At 31.3% G+C, this 26,315-nt stretch overlaps 1 protein-coding gene across 5 annotated transcripts in view; it reads right to left on the minus strand.

Moving 5' to 3' along the window:
* Positions 1-1,947: 1,947 nt before the first annotated feature.
* Positions 1,948-26,315, minus strand: part of kn (EBF transcription factor knot) — a 99,111-nt gene continuing 74,743 nt past the window's right edge. The window contains exons 6-12 of one of the 5 annotated variants that reach the window (XR_012413084.1): positions 9,890-9,971; positions 9,700-9,817; positions 7,164-7,445; positions 5,520-5,664; positions 5,176-5,450; positions 4,556-4,849; positions 1,948-3,641 (exon numbers count right to left, since the gene is read on the minus strand). Coding sequence is in view for 4 of the 5 variants with exons in the window: in XM_073988584.1 (XP_073844685.1) it covers positions 4,731-4,849; positions 5,176-5,450; positions 5,520-5,664; positions 7,164-7,445; positions 9,637-9,817; positions 9,890-9,971 (1,084 nt within the window). In the remaining variant the exon portion in view is untranslated. Of the gene's footprint in view, positions 3,642-4,415; positions 4,850-5,175; positions 5,451-5,519; positions 5,665-7,163; positions 7,446-9,636; positions 9,818-9,889; positions 9,972-26,315 lie in introns of those variants that run through there. The other 4 variants (XM_073988587.1, XM_073988586.1, XM_073988585.1 and 1 more) reach the window with 4 other exon arrangements.

The raw sequence follows: 26,315 nt of genomic DNA on the forward strand, positions 1-26,315 counted from the left end.
ATTAAATCCACTCACGACTGGGTTTATTTTAAATCCGGCACAAATCCACCAAAAATACAGTGCTGTATTCGGTATTTGTGCAAAAAAATCCAACTCTACTCAAAAATTACCAAAAGTTGCAACTGTTTTTGCAACAGAGTTAGTCGTGTTTTACACGTTTACGATTGGTCGCATGAGATTTTATGGAGTTAATAAATCTAAAGTTATTTGAAAATCATAAAATTATTTATTTTTTTACTTTAGACACTTTTTTAAACAAAAAGTACGCTTGATACCATGATACAAAAATGTATCCCTGTGTGTAAAATATACCAATATGAGAAATTGTCATACGAGAAATTGTAAAAGTGTAAAACACGACTTTATTAGTTATTTTGTATGTATACGTAAACAAACATCAGCTGACAGTTTATATCCTCGAAAAGCTAAGTGTAACCAGCAAAGATTAACCCACTGGATCTATTAAACCCAGTGGGTTAACCTTCAATAGTGTAACCGGGGTATTACTTTTGTAATGGTAAAAGTGGTGAAAGAGAAACCTGTCAAAATTGCTCTCTCATGAACAGTTTTACCAGAAAAGTAAAGGAACAAAAAAATGGTAGATTTGGTAGCAATGTCAAAAAGAAACATAAAAATTCATTTTTCTTTTTTTATTTCACAGTTTTTAATTTTGTTTTGTCAACGTTCGCCCTTTTCTTCTTTTTTAATTTTTTTCTTCATTGTCAAATCAACATCAAACAAATGAATTCGTGTACGTATTTCGAGAGGCGAATAACGTACTGCAAACGCTCGTGTGAACATGCTATGAGAACGAACAACGTGATTCAAATGCTAATATGAACATGGCAATATTGTTTATTCACATTAGGTCTGTTTGATAAACCAACAAATTTGTACAAAATGCTGTTCGATAACAAACTTGTTCAGTAATGCTAAGCTTACATTTACGAAATCCACTCGATTTCATCTGTCAATTCCATAGCTCAAACGTCAAATGAAATCTCATCTGAAATCCATTGGATTTCATTTGACGTTTAACCTATGGATTTGACAGATGAAATCGAGTGGATTTCGTAAATGTAAACATAGCATAAGAGATAACTGAGAGAACTTGCTTGTTCTTGCAAGCACATTTTACTTGCGAAGTTATCGAACATACCTATTTTTAAGATCTTCTACCAAAATCCCATCAATCTCCCATCATAAATAAAACATAAGTGATTATTGTAATAATTAATTATTTATTATTATTAATTTCTTAGATTTTTCTGTTTTGTTTGTTGTTTTATTTTTTACATTTCTTCTTAGAACAAATAAATAAACTAAAATCCGTAGATATGTATGCATGTCTGTATATGTGTTATATTATTAATATATTTTACAAATTTTTGTTGCATTATTTTGTTTTGCATTTAATTATCTTATTAAATATTTAATTAAAACTATAAAAAAGCTTAAAATTATTTAATTTTATATTTTTGTAGTTTATAATATTTTTGTCGTTTGTTCATAACTAATTTAAATAAAAATAAGAAAATATTAGAACACTTTTATTTTGAAAATATATTGATAAAATTAAAATTATTTTTAACAACAAATACATACAAAAAATGCTTAAATACAATACAATGTTTGTTTGCTCTTCGTTTGTGGTTTTTTTTAATTGTTATTAATATTAATTAAATATAACAGTATTTAATTCAATTATTTTATCCTAAAAAAATATTTTACATACAAGAAATGTTTGTAAACATGTTGTATATTTTGTTGTTTGTGTGTATATGTATGTTTTTATGCATGGCATTGAAGAACATATGTATGTATGACTATGTTTACAATAATCAGGTTTTAATAAAATCCATTTGATATATATTCAATAATATTGATAATTTAAATTACGAATTGTACTAAAAACTGCTTAATATAAACATGGACATTGTGTTTTAGTGTTTCGTAATGTTAATTCTGTATAAGATTTCTTTTTTATACTTTCTTAAGAAAAAAGAACAAAGTTTTATTTGTTTTCCGTTTTTGTGTATGCAAATTTTAACGATATGTATTATTAGAAATTTGATATGATGTTGTTATCAGTTGATTTTTTTTTTTGGATTTTAAGGAGTTTTAATGATTTACAGGGTTTACATTATAAGATTTATTGTCTGATTTATTCAATTTGATATACATATTGGGCTATTGTTTACAAAAAAAAAAAAACAATATTTTCAATATTTCACCTTCTTTCTACAAACTTAAGGCCTGGGTACATAAGCAACCTTGCCTGGCATAACAAAGCTAAAAGAATAAAGAAGGCCGAGCAAATTTCGAACTGGGTTGCCCTTTTCTTTTTTATTCTTTTATCAGAAGCAAGCAAAGCAAGCAGGCAAGGCATCGTATGAACATAGGCCTTTACAGTTACACCAGCCCTTACTATCGGTATATACTGTTTTCTTTCCTTTATTTGACGTATAATGTATTTAAATGTACGTTAAATATATTATATGTCATGATAATGAACACGGGTGTAAACGTCGATTTAGTTTTTTTTTCAACTGTAAACTGCTCCATGTTGCTTTACTGAATATAAATTGCAAGCAAATATACTTTAAATAAATCACAATAATGAAAGTAGCCTTAAGTGGATTAAACAACAAGTCCCATAATGTAAACGCTATATAAAACCGGGTAATTTACTTGATTTTTGTATGTAATGTAAAATGTGGCCTGGCCGCTTAAGAAATAAACTATTTCGTGTAACAGTGAATACAACCCTGTATTATTTACATATGCCCTCATTAAGCTACCAGGCCACACATCAAATTACTTGATCTCAAGAAAACAGTTTTTAATGCTTTTTAATGAGGAAATTCAATGAAATATCTCTGTTTTAAACACCTTTTACACATAAAACTGTTTCAACAAGAAATTTTCCCAGTTTTTTTCCTTCAAATCGAGAGGCTTTTTTGTTATATAAATTTGTCTACTTATTATTAATAACATTTTGATGATGTTTTTTTTGTTTTCTTTAATATCTTTTAATGCAAAAATGTTAAAGACTGGGTGAGTATTATTATTGTTAATTTTTTGGGTTTCACATGCGGATTTTAGTCGAATAGCTTTACTATTAAAAATGTTTAATAAAAAAGATGATGTTTCATAACTCGTATACATTAAATTTTGTTTTGGTTTTATTAACTATGAAATTTTGCCGTTTGTTGTTTTGTTATTATTAAATATTTTGATTTGTATTGAGATTCTTTTGTAATGATATGATATATGTATTTGAGAGGGGTGAAATTTGTCAACAACCGCGTTGGATCAATTTTTAGGGAACCAATTAACAAAATTTGTGTATTTGTGGCCGCCCTTTAAGCCGATCCTTTAATTTGTTAACAGCTATTGTTGTATAATATTGCACATATTGCCATAATTTTTGGGTTGTATGTTTTGACAATGACAGAAGTTTAGTTATGCTCTTGTCAAACATATTGCAACAAATCTATGCATTGTATCCCAAAATGTATGCTTGATTTTGTGGGTTTAGTAGTAATATTATTTAGATGATGTCACTAATTGAGAACTACTATAGCCTTGGGTATTGCAAGTGGGCAAGGTGAAGGGATTAAAGCTTAAACTGCCAACTCCTAAAAAGAAACCAAAGAATAAAGGGGGAAAATCAGTAAAAATTTCAATATTTTATAAAGCAATGTAGGGATAATTAAGGAAAGTTCTGCTTGGTAACACTAAAAATGAAATGTTGGTTTAGCAACTCTTAAATTCAACGGCGTTGAAATACTTGACATCGCCAAATGCATTCAATGTCATCATGGATTTCGTCTTAATATACTTATAGTACGTTTACATTTACGAAATCCACTCGATTTCTGCTGTCAATTCCATTGCTGAAACGTCAAACGATTGGATTTCAGATAAGTTTTTATTTGACAGGTGAAATTCTTTCGATTTTCAAATGTCAAATCACAAATTCAGTGGAAATTCGTCGCTTGCTTTCCAAATGTCAAATTATAAAGGGCCTCCTAAAGGAGAACGCAGGCGGATTTGCAAAGAGGCTCTGACATTCCTTTATAATTTGACATTTGGGGAAGCAAGCAAATCAAGCGACGATTGATTCTGTTCTGGGACTCAATTCTTGTTCTATGAAAATTTGAAATGTAAAATTGTATAAAGAAAATAAATGTCAAATGAAAAATTTTATAAGGCAAATATTTTTCATTTCAAATTTTCATAAAACGAGAATCCAGCCCCTGGCCTTTATAGTCCCCTAAATTACGTAAATGTAAACGTACTTTAACTTTATTAAATGATTAGAACCAAAATGGACGAGAGAATTTAATGTGTCGCCAGGTTGCTTAAGGAGTTGCCAAAACAAAATATTTCCTCTATGAAAATAGGCTGCTATTATTAGGGCTCTAAACATCGATTCTTGCAACCAAATTTGAAAAAAAACAACCAAACAAAAATTTTAAACAAAATTTAAAGCTTAAAAAAACTTAACATTAACATTTAAATCTTAAAAAAGTAGAAAAAATTATAGTACCTAGAAGTGTTTAAATGTGTTGATGTTGTTCTTGAGTCGGTCAGTTTTTAAAGCTTTTCCGGGATTGCCGCTGTCGCCACCACAATTCTTCAACTGCATTGAGTTTTTGGGGAATTTACCGGGAGTAGAGAAAGAAAGGATTTACAGGATCCTGGTTGTTGTTGTGGGCCTCAATTTAAACTGCTGCGGTGGCTGCTGAAACGGCCGTATTATGCCATGGCTGGTGGGGATGATGATAGTGATGCGGATGTGTGTGATGATGTTGGACCAAGGCTTGATGCCAGGTGCTGGACACTGTTGAAATTAATGGCGAAAAGGCACTAGCTGAGCATTTGGTTTTTTTTAAGCAAAAGGTTGGTATTTTTTTGGTATTTGGTTTTTTGTGTTAAATCAAAAGAAGAAGAAAACGAAAGACACAAAACAAAAATAAACAAAAATTATAAAGGAAAGTAGTTTGCAACAAAAAGCAACAAAACTTAATATGAAAGTAAAATAAACTAATCAAAAAAACTTTTTTAATATGAACATAACCTCAAACAAAATTTCTTTTGACCAAACACAAAAACCTTATTATGAAAAAGAAAAAAATCTCCCTCTCTACATTTATTGAAGCTACTAACTTGAAGTGGAATTGAAGACACTGCCCGGAGAAGTGGACAACGTACCCATATTGGTTGTGGCTCCATAACCATTTGAACCAGCTGTGGTGGTGGCCCCATATGATCCTCCAGAACTGTGGGGTGTTGAGGCGCTACTGCAATAGCCTCCACGTGGACTAACACTGCTCGATTGTGTGCGTTGATAATCATCTTCGGCCCATTGACCAGAGCCATCTTGTACACTTACGGCCAATTGGCCGGCATATGAATTGAAGCCGGTGGAACCGCCAGGGGATCTGAAAAATTTCAAGGGGGAAAAAATAAGTTTTGAATTCAGCTGGAATATGAAAATATTATAAAATTACCTTGGCATTGAGTATAAAGCCTCAACAAGATCGGCTGCCCTTTTCAAAATGATTTCCTTTTGTAGCTTTTCTGGATCTCCAGGATGGCGGGGTATTAGCTTTTGTAAACGTTGGAAACCATAATCGATGGTGGGTTCATTTAAAGCTAAAAAATAAAGAAGGTGGTGTAAATGTGGGTTAATAAAAAAGTAAACAATGTAGTGAGCCCTATAATTAAAGAAGTAAAGTTGCAGAGCCATCATTTAAGTTTGGACGGGGGAGGATTTTTAGATAAAACCGTGTTTTAAACCCATGAAATGTGAAAATGGAAGAAAATCAAGAAGAAGGTGCGTTAAATGTCGATATATACCCGAAGAAGGTGTATTATGCCATGTTTACATTAGAGCTTTTCGTCGAGTTAACCTCCTTTATGAGGATAAGACCATGTTTATATTATAGCCTTTTGCAGGGTTAACCTTATTAATGAGGATTTATTTGAAGTATACGCAAAGGAATTGTCATTTGAAGTCCAGTGGGTTTGTTAAATCCGGTTATATATAAACGTACTATTACTTTGATTAACTAAATCCAATTATAGCCCTGTTCCTTTACGTTCAAGAATCTTCAAGTTTTACAACTTTTTACTCGAAAAGCGTTCCTTTACTTCAGGCACAATACAATTCATATGGGAGCAGTTTTCAACTTTTACTACTTTTGCCGGTTTTACCATTTTCAGAAGTAAAGGAACAGACCATATATGTAGTAGAGCTGGCAACATTAGATATTTTCGATATTATTCGATATAATATTTTAAAATATCGATTGATATCGATATTATCGTTAAATTGTCAACGCCATTACTTTGGACAAGTAGTTCACAGAAATTTAAAGGAGAATAAAGAATTGCTTTTATTTTATAAAAATATTAAACAAAGTACATTTTACTTTTCCGAAAAATGTCTACGTGTGAATACGGGCTTACTTTCTCACACACACAAAACCGAAAAACAGCGAAATTTCTATTTATATCAATGAGTTTTTTGTTGGGGGTTTTTGTTTCGATAATATCGATAGGCAAAAATATCTATCAATATTAAATTAAATGCTAAGTTTACGTTTACGAAATCCACTCGATTTTAACTGTCAATTCCATAGCTCATCTCATCATCTCATCTGGATTTCATTTGACGTTTAACCTATGGATTTGACAGCTGAAATCGAGTGGATTTCGTAAATGTAAACCAAGCAAAAAACAATCGATTTTATCGATAGGGCCATCGATTTTTTGCCAGCTCTAAGTCCCAATTTACATTAGGCGAGTTTACTTGCGGCAATTGTCAGTTTGTGGATGAGAGAGGGTCTTGAGAGGCAAAGGGTTACCATATACCTCACCTCTCTCTCCGTCAAACTGACAATTGCCGCAAGTAAACTCGCCTAATGTAAATTGGGACTAATATATAGATGTAGTATTAGACGGCGTTGCCATATTTGTGCTTGTCATCATTAAGCTACCTGGCCACACATCAAATTACTTGATGAAAATCTAATGGATACTATTTTTCGTGCTTTTTTATGAACAATTTGTGAAGATCACTACTTCCCCTCCTTCCACCTTAGCTTTTTATGATGACTTCCGTAAATTTTTGTTTTCTTTCGAATACTTACACACATAAACAAAACGTCCCGGTGAGCCCTTACAAAATTGTTTGCTCTTATACGACAGAGTAACTTCCACAACACCTGGTATATGCCTGGGCGGGGTTTGGACACGTATGGCATGTGATGTTATTAATTCACTCCACACCAACATGGTGCCAAATACAACTTGGAGACCATCAAAGAAATTGTCACCAACAATAATGACAGTGGCGCCACCTGTTGTCCAACCTTCGCTGGGTGATATGGCTTTAATGCAGGGTGTTGCCACTGGTAGCGGGGGATAAAGACCTGAAAATTTGAGAAAAATGATACAAATCAATATATTTTCAAATTTAAGAAATAAGATTTGTGCTTGGTATGAGGGGATTATGCCAATTGTAAGGAAAATGAAAAGAAAAATATGAAATAAAAACTACAACTTGAGTACAATAAATACATTACGTCATGGACTAATTACTTAGCTACAATAACTGCTAATCTCAAACAGCTGATTGAAGTTAATGTAGGATAAACCTAATTTAAATGCGATTTATCTGCATGAAAACTGCTGCACACTTGTTTGTTGTGGACCAAATATCAAAAAGGACCTCCCGAAAATGAAAAGAAAAATATGAAATACAAACTACAACTTGAGAACAATAAATACATTACTTTACGTCATGGACTAATTACTTCACTACACTACCTGCTAAATTAAAACAGCTGATTTTCTGCATGAAAACTGCAGCACACTTGATTGTTGTGGACCAAATATCAAAAAGGACCTCCCGAGAAGAAAATGAAAATTCAAAGCTGGACTATATCAATTAGTTCCCTGATTTTATGGCAAAATGAATTTGAACTTTTATGGTTTGTAATTTTAAGGCTCCTAACCGATTACTTGGATTTTTAGGGAAAAACGCTGCACACTTGAACCTTTTAAGACGAGTTGTATTGAGGACCCTTCAAAGAAAAAACCAAAATTAAATTTCAGTCCATATCAATTCGTTTGTGTGTTTTAGGCGAAATAACTTAATACTGCTGTTTGAAGTCAATGCAAAAGCAGCCTAATCTAAATGCGATTTTTGTCATGAAAATTGCTGCACACTTGGAAGATGTGGACAAAATCACAAAGAGAACCTCCCGATAAGAAAATGAAAATTTAAAGTCCGCCTTTATCAATTCGTTCACTGATTTTATAGCAACATGAATTTAAACTTTTATTTTTGTAATTTTTAGGCTACTAAAAGCACACTTCGATTTTCAGAAAAAACGCTGCACACCTGAACTGCGAATGCGAGTCGTAACGTGGAAATTTCGGGCAAAAAAACCAAAATTAGGTTTAACTCTATATTAATTCGTTTGTGGTTTTTATGCGAAATAATTAAAAAATCAACATGTAAACCTATTCAAACTCATAATAGTAAAATATGAGTTTTTCGAATAAACTTAGTGGAAACATGGAATTTTTGAATTATACCCCATTAAATACAGCTCGAGGAAAAATAGAAATTCTGAGTTTACCCAAAAAATTAATTTTTTTTCCTTTAAATAAAAAATATTATTAAAAAAAAATAATTTCTATGATTTTTTGAAGAATTAAGGTGTGAACAGAATGAAATACGCCGCTTTTTCCACGCTCAGTTTCATGTAAAAGATTAATGGCCAAGTACTACCTAATTCAAATGTTGCCTAAGTCATTTGAATTAGGTAGTACTTGGCCAGTAGTCTTTTACATGAAACTACTGCACACATGGACATTTCGCACAAATTTCAAATATGGAGGTCTAAAGTAGAACAATTTGCTATAAAAATTTGCTTTTTATGTGACTATAGAAGCCTGGTTTTTAATAAACATTAAAGCGACATTTACATCAAACAGATTTTAAGAGGAAGTTGGCAATTCCTTCATTTAAGTTGGTAATTCCTTTGAATATCTATCAAATAAACATCGGATTTGCTCAAACTCTAAAGCTACACGCTGAAACTTTCATACGAAACTTTCCCATTATTTTGGCGTTTATAGATCGAGTTCCATATAAAAGTGAGTATATGTAATTACAATATTGGGGAACTCTACCTAAGAACGCCAAAATAATGGGAAAGTTTCGTATGAAAGTTTCAGCGTGTGGCTTTAGAGAAAGTACTTTATGTATGTGTCAGTGTAAACTAGGCTTGACTCTCTAATACATGGCTACTCAAAATGGTGTTTTTTTTCACACGAAAGATAACAAAACACCATTTAAGAGAAATTGGGAAAGAACGATTGGTGAAAGTTTCTTTGGACGTTTCATCCATTTTTGCACTTCAGTATCCTCAAAAACCCCCTGATTAAACAATTAACGTTCTGAGCATAAATTTCTCTACTCTCTTTCACTTCTTGATTTCTCCTAAAATATCAGCTGATTTCTTTGTTTACACTACTCTCAACTTGCAACAACTATAATCGAAAAATAATAAAAAAAAACACAAAATGTAATGGAAATTTTGATGTACAGACCATCATAGGTACTGTCAGGCGCAAGGGGATGTCCCGTTATGGACAGGGAGTGATTGCCTGTACCTTCCGTGGTATCCAAACGTTTGGCACGGCGGCCATGTTTTGAGTTATTGTGCACAAACATATTATCCGAGATGGCCAATAGAGGGCCCTCCACACTGACCTGGGTGGAAATGACAACCTGTTTGGGGCGGTAGAAATAGAGATTTAATAATTGGAAAAAAACAACAAAAATTAATAACAACAAACTTACCTGAAACCTTCTCATATCTCTTGGATTACCAGCATTTTTCAAACAATTTTGATTACACTTCAAAAAGAATTTCAAAAAGAATCTGTAAAGAAACAAATGAAAAACAATAACAATTAGTACATTCCAATAAAGGACTTGGGAGAACACTTAAAAACTGTCATAATATTTCATGGCCATACATAAAAAAACTATAATCTGACACCCCAAACTAGTTATAATGAGTTTTAGTTCATTTTTCTTGGGAATCTTTAAAATTTATTACCTTAACAAAAAAATTGGTTTTTAAATTTATCTAAAATTCTTTTACTAGTCGGCAGAGGGAGAGAGAGGGTAACAAATTTACATACACCCCTTGTGTTGTAAGAAAAAAAGAAAAAACCCAAAGGCATGTTGTACTCTATTTGGAATACCATGTGAGAATAATAATCGAATTTGTTGTATCTGTTAAGTTAGTTTAGTATTCAAATTTCAATTTTTCAACAACATCATGCCAATGTAATACGATACCACCAACAATCCTTGTCACTCATCCTCATCCTTGCTAGGTTGAATGAACAACTGTTGTGATCTAAGGTTGTTTTTTTTTTTGGGTAGTGTATTGCATTTTCCCCTCCCTTCATTGATACTCTGGGGAGAAGATTTTTTCATGAAATCTGTGAGGATTTTTTTAGGCTTAGCATTTGAAGTGTGTGTTTGTGTGTGAATGAGATTTGGGTACTTAGGGACAATTAGCTGGTCAAAGTATCAATTTTTTAGTGTGTTTTTGCCGCCATATGAGATATGATATGATGCGTTGATTTCAATACTCAAAGAAGTAGCTAGATTAGTTTTTCAATATTTATCAAGAAAAATGAAAGTGATAATAAAAATATGAGATTTTCAAAGACATGGAAAATACTAACAAATTAGTGGAAAAGTGAGATTTCCAAAGATATTAAAAATACTAAAAAAATTAGTGGAAAAAAGTAAATCTGAAATTGTTTTTAATACAAATTTGTTTGACAAATCTGTTGCACACTTGGACACAAAATAATTGAAGAATTTAATGGGGCCTTTATGAAATTTAAATAAAAAAAATTTAAATTGTTGGCAAAAATAAGCATTTTCTCACAAGAGTTATAAAGCAAGAAAAACTGTTGCATATAAGCTCAGCTTAGGCATATTCTGAAAGTAGAGACTTCAAACAAAAAATAGAAATTTGCAAATGCTCAATATCAATAAAAACAGACAACTTTATTGGGGATCATTTAGGAAGTTTAAATGAGAAAAAAATAATTTAGGCAAAAATAAGCATTTCTTCAAAAGAGTTACAAAGCATCGTAAACTTTTGCACACAAGCTCAACTTAGGCATATTCTGAAAACAGAGATATCAAACAAAAAATAAAAATTTGCAACTGCTCAATATCAATTCGTTATGTGATAAAAAAATCGCCTATTATTCAATATTAAGCAATTGGAATTAACATTTTTAATTTTTGGTAAAAATAAACATTTTATCACAAGAGCTATAAAGCAACAAAAATTGTTACACCCACGAACAGCATAGACATATTCTAAAATTAGAGATTTCAAACAAAAAATAAAAATTTAGATTTGTTCAAAATCAATAAAAAACTGAGGGTTTTAATGAAGATTGAAGGGAAAATTTTAATTTTTGACAAAAATAAATTTTTTTCAAATGAGTTGTAAAGCAACACAAAATTTTACCCACAAGCTCAACTTAAGCATATTCTGAAAGCAGAAATACCTAACAAAAAATAGAAATTCACATTGCTAAATATCAATAAAAAAACTAAGGACTTTAATGGGGAGCCGTCAAGAAGTTTTAATGAAAAAATAATTTTTTTTTTTGCAAAAATAAGCATTTTCTGATAAGAGTTATACTACCACAAAAACTTTTGCACACAAGCTCAACATAGGCATATTCTGAAAGCCGATGTATCGAAGAAAAAATAGAAATTCACAAATGCTGAATATCAATTCGTTTTGAGTTGTAAAATAAAAAACATACCAATATCCAACATAAAGACATAAATTTAGGGGAAAGTATTTTACTTAAAAAAAAAATCCTCAAAAACTCCGATGCACACTTGAACAACATAACCATACTGTAAAAGTGGGCGTGTCTACCAGAAAATATAAATTCTTAGTTCATTGATATCAATTCGTTTTTCGATAAAAATCGAAAATGTTTCGGCCACGAACTTTAAAAATTTCATTAAAAATTAATTTTTTTAGAAAAGCAATTCCTCAAAAACTCCGATGCACACTTGAACAACATAACCATACTGTAAAAGTGGGCGTGTCTACCAGAATATATAAATTCTTAGTTCATTGATATCAATTCGTTTTTCGATAAAAATCGAATATGTTTCGGCCACTAACTTTAAAAATTAATTTTTTTGGAAAAGCAATTCCTCGAAAAATCCGATGCACACTTGAACAACATAACCATACTGTAAAAGTGGGCGTGCATACCAGAAATTACAAATTCTTAGTTCATTGATATCAATTCGTTTTTGACAAAAATCGAAAAGGTTTCGGTCACGAACTTTAAAAATGTCATTAAAAATTAATTTTCTTGGAAAAGCAATTTCTCGAAATAAACAGTTGCACACTTGACTATCATATGCATATTCGGAAAGTGGGCGTGTCCAAAAGAAAATAAAAATTCTTGGTTCTTTAAATTCTTAAATTTATTTATTCTTTAATTCTTGGTTCATTAAAAATAAATTTTCTTAGAAAAGCGGTTTTACAAAAAAAAAAAAAAAAAAAAAAAAAAAATCATTTGCACACTTGAACAACATAGGCATATTGGAAAAGTGGGCGTCTCTGCAAAAAAATAAAAGCTCGTGGATATTCGATATCAATTCGTTTTGTGATAAAATCTGAAAATTATTCCGTCACAAAGTAAAAAAAAAAATAAATAAATAAATAAATTTTCTTAGAAACAATATTTATCCAAAAATCGGTTGCACACTCGAACTACATAAACATAGTGTGAAAGTGGGCGTGTCAACAAGAAAATACAAATTCATAGGTCATCAATATCAACTCGTTTTTCAATAAAAATCAAAAATGATTCCCTCACCATGGGAACAATGAAAATTTCCTTAAAAAATAATTTTCTTACAAAGGCGTTTTAACAAAAAATCCTTTGCCCGCTTTAAAACATATGCATATTCGAAAAGTGGGCGTGTCTACGAGAAAATAAAAATTCACGGATCTTCGATATTAATTCGTTTTACGATAAAAAGAACCGAAGATGATTCCGTGGCGAACTATGGAAATTTCCTTTACAGTCAATTTTCTTATAAAAGCAATTTCTCAAAAAAATCAGTTGCACACTTGAACCATATAGGCATACTGCAACAGCGGTCAGGTCTACAAGAAAATAAAAATTCATGGATCTTCCATATCAATTCGTTTTGCGTAAAGAAAGGAAAATGATTTCGACAAACTGAATGTTAAGTATCTCATCATTATTAAATTAATAAATTTCTATTAATTTTCTCGTTTAGAGTTAAGCTTGATGATCGGAAATTTTTTGCAAGTGAAGAAAGAAAGCCAAGGACTCGAATACACACAGTCATCAAATTACGTTACCTGGTTTCGCTGTTGGTTAAGCAGCTCTTCAGACGTATCGACTGTAGAATGGCTTCTCTGTCCTAGAACTTTTCGTTTTTCAAATGCAAATGTGTTTTTCTCTGTTATAACGATGCACACTTAGAGATGATATGCTTACATTGAGAGCACTACTCTCGCTGAGAAAGTAGAATATGGTCTTTAGCTGAGATCAATTCGTTTGGCATTTTAGAAAGAAAAATAAAACAGGAAAATTTTTATATTTTTAGAAATCCTAATTAAATCTAATTTAAAAAGGAGGCATAATTCACAAATACTTTTGCACACATGAGCATGTGATATAAGACATGAAAGAGGACATATCTAGGAAAAAATAGAAATGCATAGCCCGTTTATATCAATTCGTTTGGGTATATAAACTTAATTCCATTACAGTAAAAAAATAAAAAAAAAAATGTTTTTTTTTACTATATAATTATGATAATTTTATACATATTGCAATTTATTACGAAATTCCGTGCACACTTAAAAAAACTAAATGCAGTTTTGAAGAAGACAGTTTAATTGAAAAACCAAAATTCTCAATAGCTCAATACCAATTCGTTTCTTTGTTTTGCTAAATGTTTAAAACCTGACAACAAAATAAAACAAGTAAGAAAAGCGTTAAGTTCGGTGGGGCCGAACTTTTTATACCCTCCACCACAAATTTCAGCCATCTCGGTGTGATAATGAGGCCAAAACCTTTAAAATACCGAAAATCGGGAGATATCGTCCTATGGGGGCTATATCAACACGTGGGCCTATATAAACATTTTATGGTAGAAATGTTTCTTAGCCTCTAGAAACACAAAATACCAAGTTACAACCGATTCTTTGGTCAAATTGGTCTAATACATTCAAAATATATTAAAATGACGCGTACTTTATAAGGGGCCTTATGTGGGGGCTATACCAAAACGTGGACCTATATAACCCAACTTTGGTACGAATGTTTTCTGGCCTCTGAAGACACAAAATACCAAATTACAACTAATTCTGTGGTCAAATGGGTCTAATACATTCAAAATATATTAAAATGACGCGTACTTTATATGGGGCCTTATATGGGGGCTATACCAAAACGTGGACCTATATAACCCAACTTTGGTAGGAATATTTTTTGGCCTCTGGAGACACAAAGTACCAAATTACAACCAATTCGGTGGTAAAATGGGCCAAATATCTTAAAAATTCCTTAAAACGACGACGCGTCACGCGTCATTTTGTATGGGGGCTATACGAAAGCGTGGACCTACATAGCCCGCTTTCAATACCAAAAGTCCTACGTAAATATAACATATTTTCCCAAAATTTCATCAACCTACGTCAATCCGTTCGGACGCTAGAGTGATTTCCACAGACGGACAGACGGACAGACGGACAGACGGACGGACATGGCTATATCGATGTAGAATTGCACGCTGATCAAGAATATATATACTTTGTGGGGTCTACAATGAATATTTCGAGTAGTTACAAACGTAGTGACAAACTTAATATACCCCCATCCTATGGTGGAGGGTATAAAAATAGCAAAATATATGAATTATAATAATTTTCTAAATTAGGAAATTCATTACAGTTTTGAAGAAGACAGTTCAATTGAAAACTCAAAATTCTCAATTGATAAATATCAATTTGTTTCTTTGATTTATTAAAATTTAAAAAGTAAAAATTTTATGTTTTCCTATATTTGAATTAAGTTGTAGTAATTTTCTAAATAGGCCAATTTATTACAAAATCTTTTGCACACTTGACGGATGTAAACACAGCTTTGAAGAAGATAGTTCAATTGAAAAACCAAAATTCACATTTTCTCTATATCAATTCGTTTCTTAGTTTTTTTTTAACATTTTAAAAGTGGAAATCCTCAAAAAAATATATAAAAATATCACCTTTAGGGATTTTATTTCTATTGCATATTTTTAGGCTTACAAATGTGTATCACAGTTATTGCAAAATATACTCCTTTTAGATGATTTTTATACCCTCCACCATAGGATGGGGGTATATTAAGTTTGTCACTACGTTTGTAACTACTCGAAATAATCATTGTAGACCCCACAAAGTATATATATTCTTGATCAGCGTGCAATTCTACATCGATATAGCCATGTCCGTCCGTCTGTCCGTCTGTCCGTCTGTGGAAATCACTCTAGCGTCCGAACGGATTGACGTAAGTTGATGAAATTTTGGGAAAATATGTTATATTTACGTAGGACTTTTGGTATTGAAAGTGGGCTATGTAGGTCCACGCTTTCGTATAGCCCCCATACAAAATGACGCGTGACGCGTCGTCGTTTTAAGGAATTTTTAAGATATTTGGCCCATTTTACCACCGAATTGGTCGTAATTTGGTACTTTGTGTCTCCAGAGGCCAAAAAATATTCCTACCAAAGTTGGGTTATATAGGTCCACGTTTTGGTATAGCCACCATATAAGGCCCCATATAAAGTACGCGTCATTTTAATATATTTTGAATGTATTAGACCCATTTGACCACAGAATTGGTTGTAATTTGGTATTTTGTGTCTTCAGAGGCCAGAAAACATTCCTACCAAAGTTGGGTTATATAGGTCCACGTTTTGGTATAGCCCCCACATAAGGCCCTTTATAAAGTACGCGTCATTTTAATATATTTTGAATGTATTAGACCCACTTAACCAAAGAATCGGTTGTAACTTTGTATTTTGTGTTTCTAGAGGCTAAGAAACATTTCTACCATAAAATGTTTATATAGGTCCACGTGTTGATATAGCCCCCATAATACAATATCTCCCGATTTTCGATATTTTGAACGTTTTAGCCTCATTATCACACCGAGATGGCTGAAATTTGGTATTTTGTCTTCTTTAGGCGTATAAAACTTTCCCCCAGAAATTTGTAGGTATAGGTCCACGCCATCATAAAGCCCCCATAGAAAGGTACCTTCCGAATTTCGGTATTTTGAAGGTTGTGGCCACATTAATCCACCGAAATGGCTGAAATTTGTGGTGGAGGGTATAAAAAGTTCGGCCCGACCGAACTTAACGCTTTTCTTACTTGTTTTTTACAAAATTAGAAATCCCGGACAAGTTCCTTCTATATTTGTTATCTTTTCTAATTTTCAAAAAAGTTTGTCCAATGGTGTCAATCTGCTCTAATAACCAGTAACTTCCCAAAACAAATGGAACAAAACACACACAAAATCTTTATTTATGTTAATTTAAATGCAATGCACGTTTTTGCCTTCCAACGATTTATTACTGTTACCCGGTAATTGCTGACAAATGCCAATTTCCTGTAGAGCAAACAACAACAACAACGAACGGCTGGAACAAAAAATCTCCCCCCAAACTAAAATAAAACGTAGAAAAAAACGGTCTCTCTCTCTTGTTTGGAATCCTGTGGCGCACTTATATGGGCACTTGAGTAAAAGTGTCAACACAATTTTGAAACAAAAACAAAAATATCCCTCTTAATTTCATTTGTATTTCCTGACTGGCTGGCTATTCTTATGTTTTATTATTAAAATAATGTGATATTTCCCTTTTGCTCACTTTTTGGATGCCCAACAAACCAGGGATGTTTTACATTTTACAACAGCTTCCCCTCTGCATTCCGCACAATGTAATCTATCAAAGGAGAAACTACTCGGCAAAACATCATTCCAAACTTCTTTTTTACTATGGTAAATGATGATAGGTTACTTTTTTTTGTTTTGGCTAAAGGACGACTCAACGAATGGACTACTGGCTGGCCTGGCCACCCGCTGGCTTATATTTTGTTAAGCATTTGTTTTTTGCTACCAAAAAGAGGGGAGGTTGGTTTTTGCCTGGTACTTCTAACCTTAGGCAAATTTATTTATCCGTGTGAATTCAATTTGTCGCCCTGGGGTTTATTAATGGGTGCACTTGATACTCTGCAACAACGTTTACGAAAGGAAGGCTCTACCAACTTCTCTATTATTGGTATAATGAAAACAACAAAAAAGAAATGACACCCAACTCAATGGGTGAGAAGATATCTATATCTAAACGTATGTCATATATATGTTTGGATGTTTGTTTGTCTGTGAATACGGATATGCAGACATACTATTTATTTACGTCTAGTAGCCAAGTGTAAATAACTAATTGCCCTAAGGCAAACATCTGTTCGATTTATTTGGCCGTCTCTGGCATAACGAGTAAAAAAAGGCATAGATTTTTTCTGTGTAAAACAGTCAATTGACGTTTTAACTTTACGCATTGCATTGTGAAATATATGTATGTCGTGTAATGAGAATTTTTTAAGGAAAAGAGTTAGGTTAGGCTTTAAAAAGTCAAATTTACATATTTTAGGGAGATTAAAGAGAAAAAAATAAAAATATAAAAATATACAATACATTTTAATACATTAAATACAAAACAAATATTAATAATAATAAATTAAATGTTTGTATAACAATTAAATGAATTGATATTGAGCAAATTAGAATTTTGGTTTTTCAATTGAACTGTCTTCTTCAAAACTGTGTTTAGATCCATCAAGTGTGCAAAAGATTTTGTAATAAATTGTGCTATTTGGAAAATTATTATAATTTAATTCAAATATAGGAAAACATAATTTTTTTACTTTTTAAATTTTAATAAATCAAAGAAACGAATTGATATTGAGCAACTGAGAATTTTTATTTTTCAATTGAACTGTCTTCTTCAAAACTCTGTCTAGGTTACTCAAGTGTGCATACGATTTTGTAATGAATTGTCATATTTATAATATTGTTGTCATTTATATATTAAGAAAATATTTTTAAATTTATTAACACAAAGAAACGAATTGATATTGAGTAACTGAGAATTTTTATTTTTCAATTGAACTGTCTTCTTCAAAACTCTGTCCAGGTTATTCAAGTGTGCATACGATTTTGTAATAAATTGCCAAGTTTATAAAATTTTTGTCAATTATATATTAAAAAAATATTTTAAAATTTATAAACACAAAGAAACGAATTGATATTTACAAACTGAGAATTTTGGTTTTTCTACTGAGCTGTCCTCTTCAAATCGGTGTTTAATGTCTTAAAGTGTGCAAGCGATTTTCTGATCAATTGCCCTATTTTTAAACATAATTTGAAAAAAATGTATTTTTGTCAAAAATTAAAATTTTCCCTTCAATCTTCTTAAAGGCCCTACATTAATACCCTCAGTTTTTTATTGATTTTGAAAAAATCTAAATTTCTATTTTTTTTTTTTGAAATCTCTACTTTTAGTATATGTCTATGCTCTTCGTGGGTGTAACAGTTTTTGTTGCTTTATAGCTCTTGTGATAAAATGTTTATTTTTACCAAAAAATAAAAATGTTAATTCAAATTGCTTAATATCGAATAATAGGCAATTTTATATCACATAACGAATTGATATTGAGCAGTTGCAAATTTTTATTTTTTGTTTGATATGTCTGCTTTCAAAATATGCCTAAGCTGAGCTTGTGTGCAAGAGTTTCCCTTTTTTTATAAGTATTATGAGAAAATGCTTATTTTTGTGAAAAAAATAAAATTTGTCATTTAAACTTCTTCAAGGCCCCCCATTAAAGTCCTTAGTTTTTTATTGATATTTAGCAATGTGAATTTCTATTTTTTGTTAGGTATGTCTGCTTTTAGAATATGCCTATGTTGAGCTTGTGGGTAAAATTTTACGTTGCTTTACAACCCTAGTGAGAAAATGTTTATTTTGCCAAAAATTAAAATTTGCCCTACAATCTTCTTAAAGGCCCCACATTAAAACCCTCTGTTTTTTTGATTTGGCACAAATCTAAATTTCTATTTTTTGTTTGAAATCTCTACTTTTAGAATGTGCCTATACTGTTCATGTTTGCAACAGTTTTTGTTGCTTTATAGCTCTTGTGATAAAATGTTTATTTTTACCAAAAATTAAAAATGTTCATTCCAATTGCTTAATATTGAATAATAGGCGAATTTATATCACATAACGAATTGATATTGAGCAGTTGCAAATTTTTATTTTTTGTTTGGTATCTCTGCATTCAAAATATGCCTAAGTTGAGCTTGTGTGCAAAAGCTTACGGTGCTCTATAACTCTTGTAAAGAAATGCTTATTTTTGCCTAAATTATTTTTTCTCATTTAAACTTCCTAAATGGACCCCATTAAAGTTCTCTATTTTTTATTGTTTGAGCATTTACAAAATTTCTATTTTTTGTTTGAAGTCTCTACTTTCAGAATATGCCTAAGCTGAGCTTAAATGCAACAGTTTTTGTTGCCTTACAACTCTTGTGAGAAAATGTTTAGTTTTACCAACAATTTAAAATTTTTTATTTAAATTTCTTAAAGGCCCCATTAAATTCCTCAATTATTTTGTGGTTTAATTTAAACCTAACCCTACTCAACACCTTCTAAAACAGTTATTTAATTTGTATGGAATATGAATGACTTGGCCATTATATTGCACTTTTAATTAGACCGAGGAGCTGACGACATAAAACCAACTTGGTAAATGTTAACTATCCTTGAAATAATTGGTCAACAATTATACTTTGTTTTTGTTGGTGTTGTTGCATGGCATTCATTGTAATACAAGAGTGACATTTGTAGGTGGATATGCTACGAGGGAGGTATGTTAAGAAATAAAAAATTCCCAAATATTTGAAAATTTAACTTGAATCCTTTGTCCACCTCTGTTTGTTTTACTAGGACCTTCTTTTTGGTATAAATTTCAAACTGCATAAAACTTAATGGGGCAACAAAATGTTGAAGTGGTTCAAATAACAATGTGATTCTTGTCTATCATGTCCGGCAAATATACATATTTAGTTGATATCATAGCTGGTGACCACATGCAAATACAAATAAAACAAAAGGCACAACAATGTCTAGTCCTCTACCATGGATGTGTCACATGTTTTGTTATGTTCACAAGTTATTTTTTTCTGAAGCTCTCCGTATGCTATTATTTGCATTTTATTAAAGCCCTTTAAGACCTTTTTTGTGGCATATTTCTAAATACCTAGCAAAGAGGAGGGCCGAACAGCTATACTGATGTTATCCTGTCCGTATATGCAGCCACAAAGTTAACGTTGACAACATGCTTGCCATTATTTTTCAACTGCAAATATTTAATAATACTAGCTAGCTAGGCAACACCAACAACAATAATAATATATTGTATATCCTTTCAATTTCTCTCTATCTCTCACCTCCTCTCCCTTTAAATGAAAAAGCAGGAAAAATGCATTTAGAAAATTAAAAATTGTTGCCACCAAAATGAAAAACGTAAAGGAAACACACGCCAAACCAAAAAACGTCCAAGAAGTTAGCAGTAGCGCAAAAGTTTTGTCATCATTTAAAGCGATTACGCCACGTTATGGTCACGCGATATGCACTTCAATATTTTTACTAAATGTAAGCAATACGGAGGGTGAATAAATATGACAAAATGTTTTTGAGTGCTACCTACATATGCATATCCTTGCCAATTATATCCAGGAGTAATGGTAGACAATCATGTGGAGGAATATGCATACACTCGATTAAATTGTGAATTGTTGATATGGATATGGAACACACAGGCACAGACACACACATATTTAAACAATTCAAATGCTTTATAGAAAATTAGTATTTGTAATAAATATTTGTGATAATTGCCCTCCAAGAGGCACAGAAAAAATCAATTGAATAGTATTTTCAATTAAAATAAAACAAAATTTGAAAGAGATTGTTAAAAGAGAATAGGTAAAATGACAAAAACTGTTCTTTATTTAACTTTTCTAACCTTGAACTAATGATTTTCAATTTTTAACAAAAATACGAATTGATATAGGCAAACTGTGTTTACACAAAATTATTGTTAATTTTTTACAACACTATCCACCTAGTCTTGCTCAAGTGTGCAATTGTTTAAATTTCAACATAACCTCAAAATTTAAATTTTGATTGCACACTTAGACGGAACAACTGACATTTGTTGCTCCATGACTAATCTAAAACAAAACTGCTTATGGAATTTCATAATCAATTCGTTTGCGTCTTTTACTTAACTTTTGATTTTTCTAACCTAGAAATTAAAAAAAAATAAATAATAATTTTTAATTAAAAAAAACGAATTGATATGGAAAAACTGTTTACATAGAAAATTTGTATTAATTTTTAGCAATATTTTCCACTTACTCTTGTTCAAGTGTGCAGCAATTTGAAATTCAATATAACCTCAAAATTCATTTTTAACAAAAATACGAATTGATATAGGCAAACTGAGTTTACACAAAATTATTGTTAATTTTTAACAAGACTTTCCACCTAGTCTTGCTCAAGTGTGCAATTGTTTAAATTTCAAAATAACCTCAAAATTTTAATTTTGGTTGCACACTTTGACCGAACAACTGACATTTGTTGCTCGATGACTAATCTAAAACAAAACTGCTTACGGAATTTCATTATCAATTCGTTTGCGTCTTTTATTTAAATTTTGATTTTTCTAACCTAGAAATTAAAAAAAAATAAAAATTTTATTTAAAAATTAATTTAAAACAAGTAAAAACGGTGTTAAGTTCGGCCGGGCCGAACTTGTTATACCCTCCACCACAAGTTGTATTGAAGTAAAATGGAATAATTTGTTTCCTTTCGTGTATGAAGAAGACTTAATACTAAATTTCAGCAATTTCGGTAAAACAATGTGAGGCATCATTCTATATGGGCTATTTCAAAACGTCGATCTATACCGACAAATTTCTGACGGAAAGTATTTAGGCTCAAAGAAGACTTAATACCAAATTTCCTATATTTCTGTAAGAGAATGTGACTAAAACTTAAATAATACCGAAAATTAAAAAGTACGCTTCTAATACTCTTCTGGAATATTTTATAACTCTTGGAAGACGAAATAACGAATTTCAGCCATTTCGGTTGGATATTGACGTCACAATCTTCAGTATTACGAAAATCGGGAGGTACCGTTCTATGGGGGCTATATCGAAACGTGGACCTATACTGACGAATGTTAGTCAGTAATGGGGCAATATGAATGCGTGGACCTGTACAGACATATTTCCGACGAACAGTTTTATATCACATTGAACACTAAATACCAAATTTCTGCCATTTTGGTGGTATATTGAAGACACAACCTTCAAAATATGAAAAATCGGGAGGTACCTTTCCATGGGGGCTATATGAAGGCGTGGACCTATACCGACAAATTTAAAGGGGAGTTTGAGTACCCCCAACGAAGTCTAAATACCAAATTTCAGCCATTTCGGTGTGATAATGAAGCTAAAACCTTCAAAATACCGAAAATCGGGAGGAACCGTTCTATGGGGACTATATGAAGGTGTAGACCGATACCGACAAAATTCTGGGGGAAAGTTTTATACCCCTAAAGAAGACTACGTACCAAATTTCAGCCATTTTGGTAGGATAATGAAGCTAAAATCTTCAAAATACCGAAAATCGGGAGGTACCGTTCTATGGGGGCTATATGAAGGTGTGGACCGATACCAACAAAATTCTGGGGGAAAGTTGTATACCCCTAAAGAAGACTACGTACCAAATTTCAGCCATTTTGGTAGGATAATGAAGCTAAAACCTTAAAAATACCGAAAATTGGGAGGTACCGTTCTATAGGGGCTATATGAAGGTGTGGACCGATACCAACAAAATTCTGGGGGAAAGTTTTTTACCCCTAAAGAAGACTACGTACCAAATTTCAGCCATTTTGGTAGGATAATGAAGCTAAAACCTTAAAAATACCGAAAATCGAGAGGTACCGTTCTATGGGGGCTATATGAAGGTGTGGACCAATACCAACAAAATTCTAAGGGAAAGTTTTATACCCCTAGTGAAGACTACGTACCAAATTTCAGCCATTTTGGTAGGATAATGAAGCTAAAACCTTCAAAATACCGAAAATCGGGAGGTACCGTTCTATGGGGGCTATATGAAGGTGTGGACCGATACCAACAAAATTCTGGGGGAAAGTTGTATACCCCTCAAGAAGACTACGTACCAAATTTCAGCCATTTTGGTAGGATAATGAAGCTAAAACCTTAAAAATACCGAAAATCGGGAGGTACCGTTCTATGGGGGCTATATGAAGGTGTGGACCGATACCGACAAAATTCTGGGGGAAAGTTTTATACCCCTAAAGAAGACTACATACCAAATTTCAGCCATTTTGGTAGGATAATGAAGCTAAAACCTTAAAAATACCGAAAATCGGGAGGTACCGTTCTATGGGGGCTATATCAAAACGTGGACCGATATATCCCATTTTCAATACCAACCATCCTGCAAGTAATAAAAACTTCTGTACCAAATTTTGACTCTCTATCTTTAAAATTGCGAGCTGTATCTTGATTTCAACAGACAGACAGACGGACGGACTGACGGACGGACGGACGGACGGACAGACGGACATGGTCAAATCGACATAGAATTTTATGCTGATCAATAATATATATACTTTATAGGGTCTCCGACGAATATTTCGATGTGTTACAAACGGAATGACAAATTTAATTATACCCTCCATATGGTGGAGGGTATAAAAACGAATTGATATGGAAAAACTGTTTACATAGAAAATTTGTATTAATTCTTAGCAATATTTTCCACTTACTCTTGTTCAGGTGTGCAATTGTTTAAATTTCAACATAACCTCAAAATTCAATTTTTGGTTGCACACTTAGACCGGGCAACCAGCATTGGTTGCTCGATGGCCAACCTAAACTAAAACTGTTTACCAAATTACATTATCAATTCATTTGCGCTTTTTATTTAACTTTTAATTTTTCTAACCTAGAAATTCAAATACTAAATAATGTTTTTCAATTTTTAACAAAATACGAATTGATATATAAAAACTGATATCACAGAAATTTTAAGTTTATTTTCAGCAATATTTTGCCTTTCATCTTGCTCAAGTGTGCAAAAGTTCGAAAATTCAATATAATCTCAAATTCAGTCAATAAATATTTGCTTTTTCAATTTGTAACAAATACGAATTGATATTGGAAAACTGTTTACACAGAATTTTTTTTATTAATTTTTAAAGATTTTTTTCAAATTTATACTGCTCAAGTGTGCAGCAGTTCGAAAATTCAACATAACCTCAAATTTAAATTACTAAATAATGATTTTCAATTTTTAACAAAATACGAATTGATATAGGAAAACTATTTACACAGAACATTTTTATTAATTGTTAGAGATTGTTTACACTATATCCTGCTCAAGTGTGCAACAGTTCGAATTTCAACATAACCTCAAACTTAGATAATAAATAAAGAATTTCAATTTTTAACAAAATACGAATTGATATAGGAAAACTGATTACACAGAAAATGTTTATTACTTTTTAGTGATTTTTTTGCAACATATACTGCTCAAGTGTGCAACAGTTTGAAAATTCAACATAACCTCAAAATTAAAAAAAAAAATAAATAATGATTTAACATTTTTAACCAAATACGAATTGATATGAAAAAACTGTTTAAACAGAAAATATTTATTAATTTTTAGTGATTTTTTGCAACATATACTGCTCAAGTGTGCAACAGTTTGAAAATTCAACATAACCTCAAAATTTAAAAAAAAAATAAATAATGATTTAACATTTTTAACCAAATACGAATTGATATGAAAAAACTGTTTACACAGAAAATATTTATTAATTTTTAGTGATTTTTTGCAACATATACTGCTCAAGTGTGCAACAGTTTGAAAATTCAACATAACCTCAAATTTAGATAAAAAATAATGATTTTGAATTTTTAACAAAAAACGAAGTGATATAGGAAAAGTGTTTACACAGAAAGTTTTTATAATCTTTTTTTTTGATTTTTTTGCAACTTATCCTGCTTAAGTGTGCAACTGTTCGAAAACTCAACATAACCTCAAACTGAAAACAAAAATAAATAATGATTTTCAATTTTTTTAAAAAATGGTTGTTGATATTGGGAAACTGATCGCAAAGAAAAGGTTTGCTAATTTTTAGCAATTTTTAGCAATATGTCCAGCTTTATTGTGTGACACTTTGATTTTCAACATAACCTTAAAATTCAAATAAATAATGATTTTCAATTTGTAACAAAATACGAATTGATATTGGAAAACTGTTTACACAGAAAATTTTGTTTAATTTTTAGAGATTTTTTCCAATTTATCCTGCTCAAGTGTGCAACAGTTGGAATTTTAACATAACCTCAAAATTCAAATTACTAAAAAATGTTTTTCAATTTTTAACAAAATACGAATTGATATTGGAAAACTGTTTACACAGAAAATTTTGATTAATTTTTAGAGATTTTTTCCAATTTATCCTGCTCAAGTGTGCGACAGTTGGAATTTTAACATAACCCCAAAATTCAAATTACTAAAAAATGCTTTTCAATTTTTAACAAAATACGAATAGATTTTGGAAAACCGATTTCTCAGAAAGTTTTTATTAAATTTTTTAGCGATTTTTAGCAATATGTCCAGCTTTATTGTGTGACACTTTGATTTTCAACATAACCTTAAAATTCAAATAAATAATGATTTTCAATTTGTAACAAAATACGAATTGATATTGGAAAACTGTTTACACAGAAAATTTTGTTTAATTTTTAGAGATTTTTTCCAATTTATCCTGCTCAAGTGTGCAACAGTTGGAATTTTAACATAACCTCAAAATTCAAATTACTAAAAAATGTTTTTCAATTTTTAACAAAATACGAATTGATATTGGAAAACTGTTTACACAGAAAATTTTGATTAATTTTTAGAGATTTTTTCCAATTTATCCTGCTCAAGTGTGCGACAGTTGGAATTTTAACATAACCCCAAA

The sequence above is a fragment of the Musca autumnalis genome, unplaced genomic scaffold (genome assembly GCF_047663935.1).
Source record: "Musca autumnalis isolate F117 unplaced genomic scaffold, ASM4766393v1 scaffold_5, whole genome shotgun sequence".
Classification (NCBI taxonomy): domain Eukaryota; kingdom Metazoa; phylum Arthropoda; class Insecta; order Diptera; family Muscidae; genus Musca; species Musca autumnalis.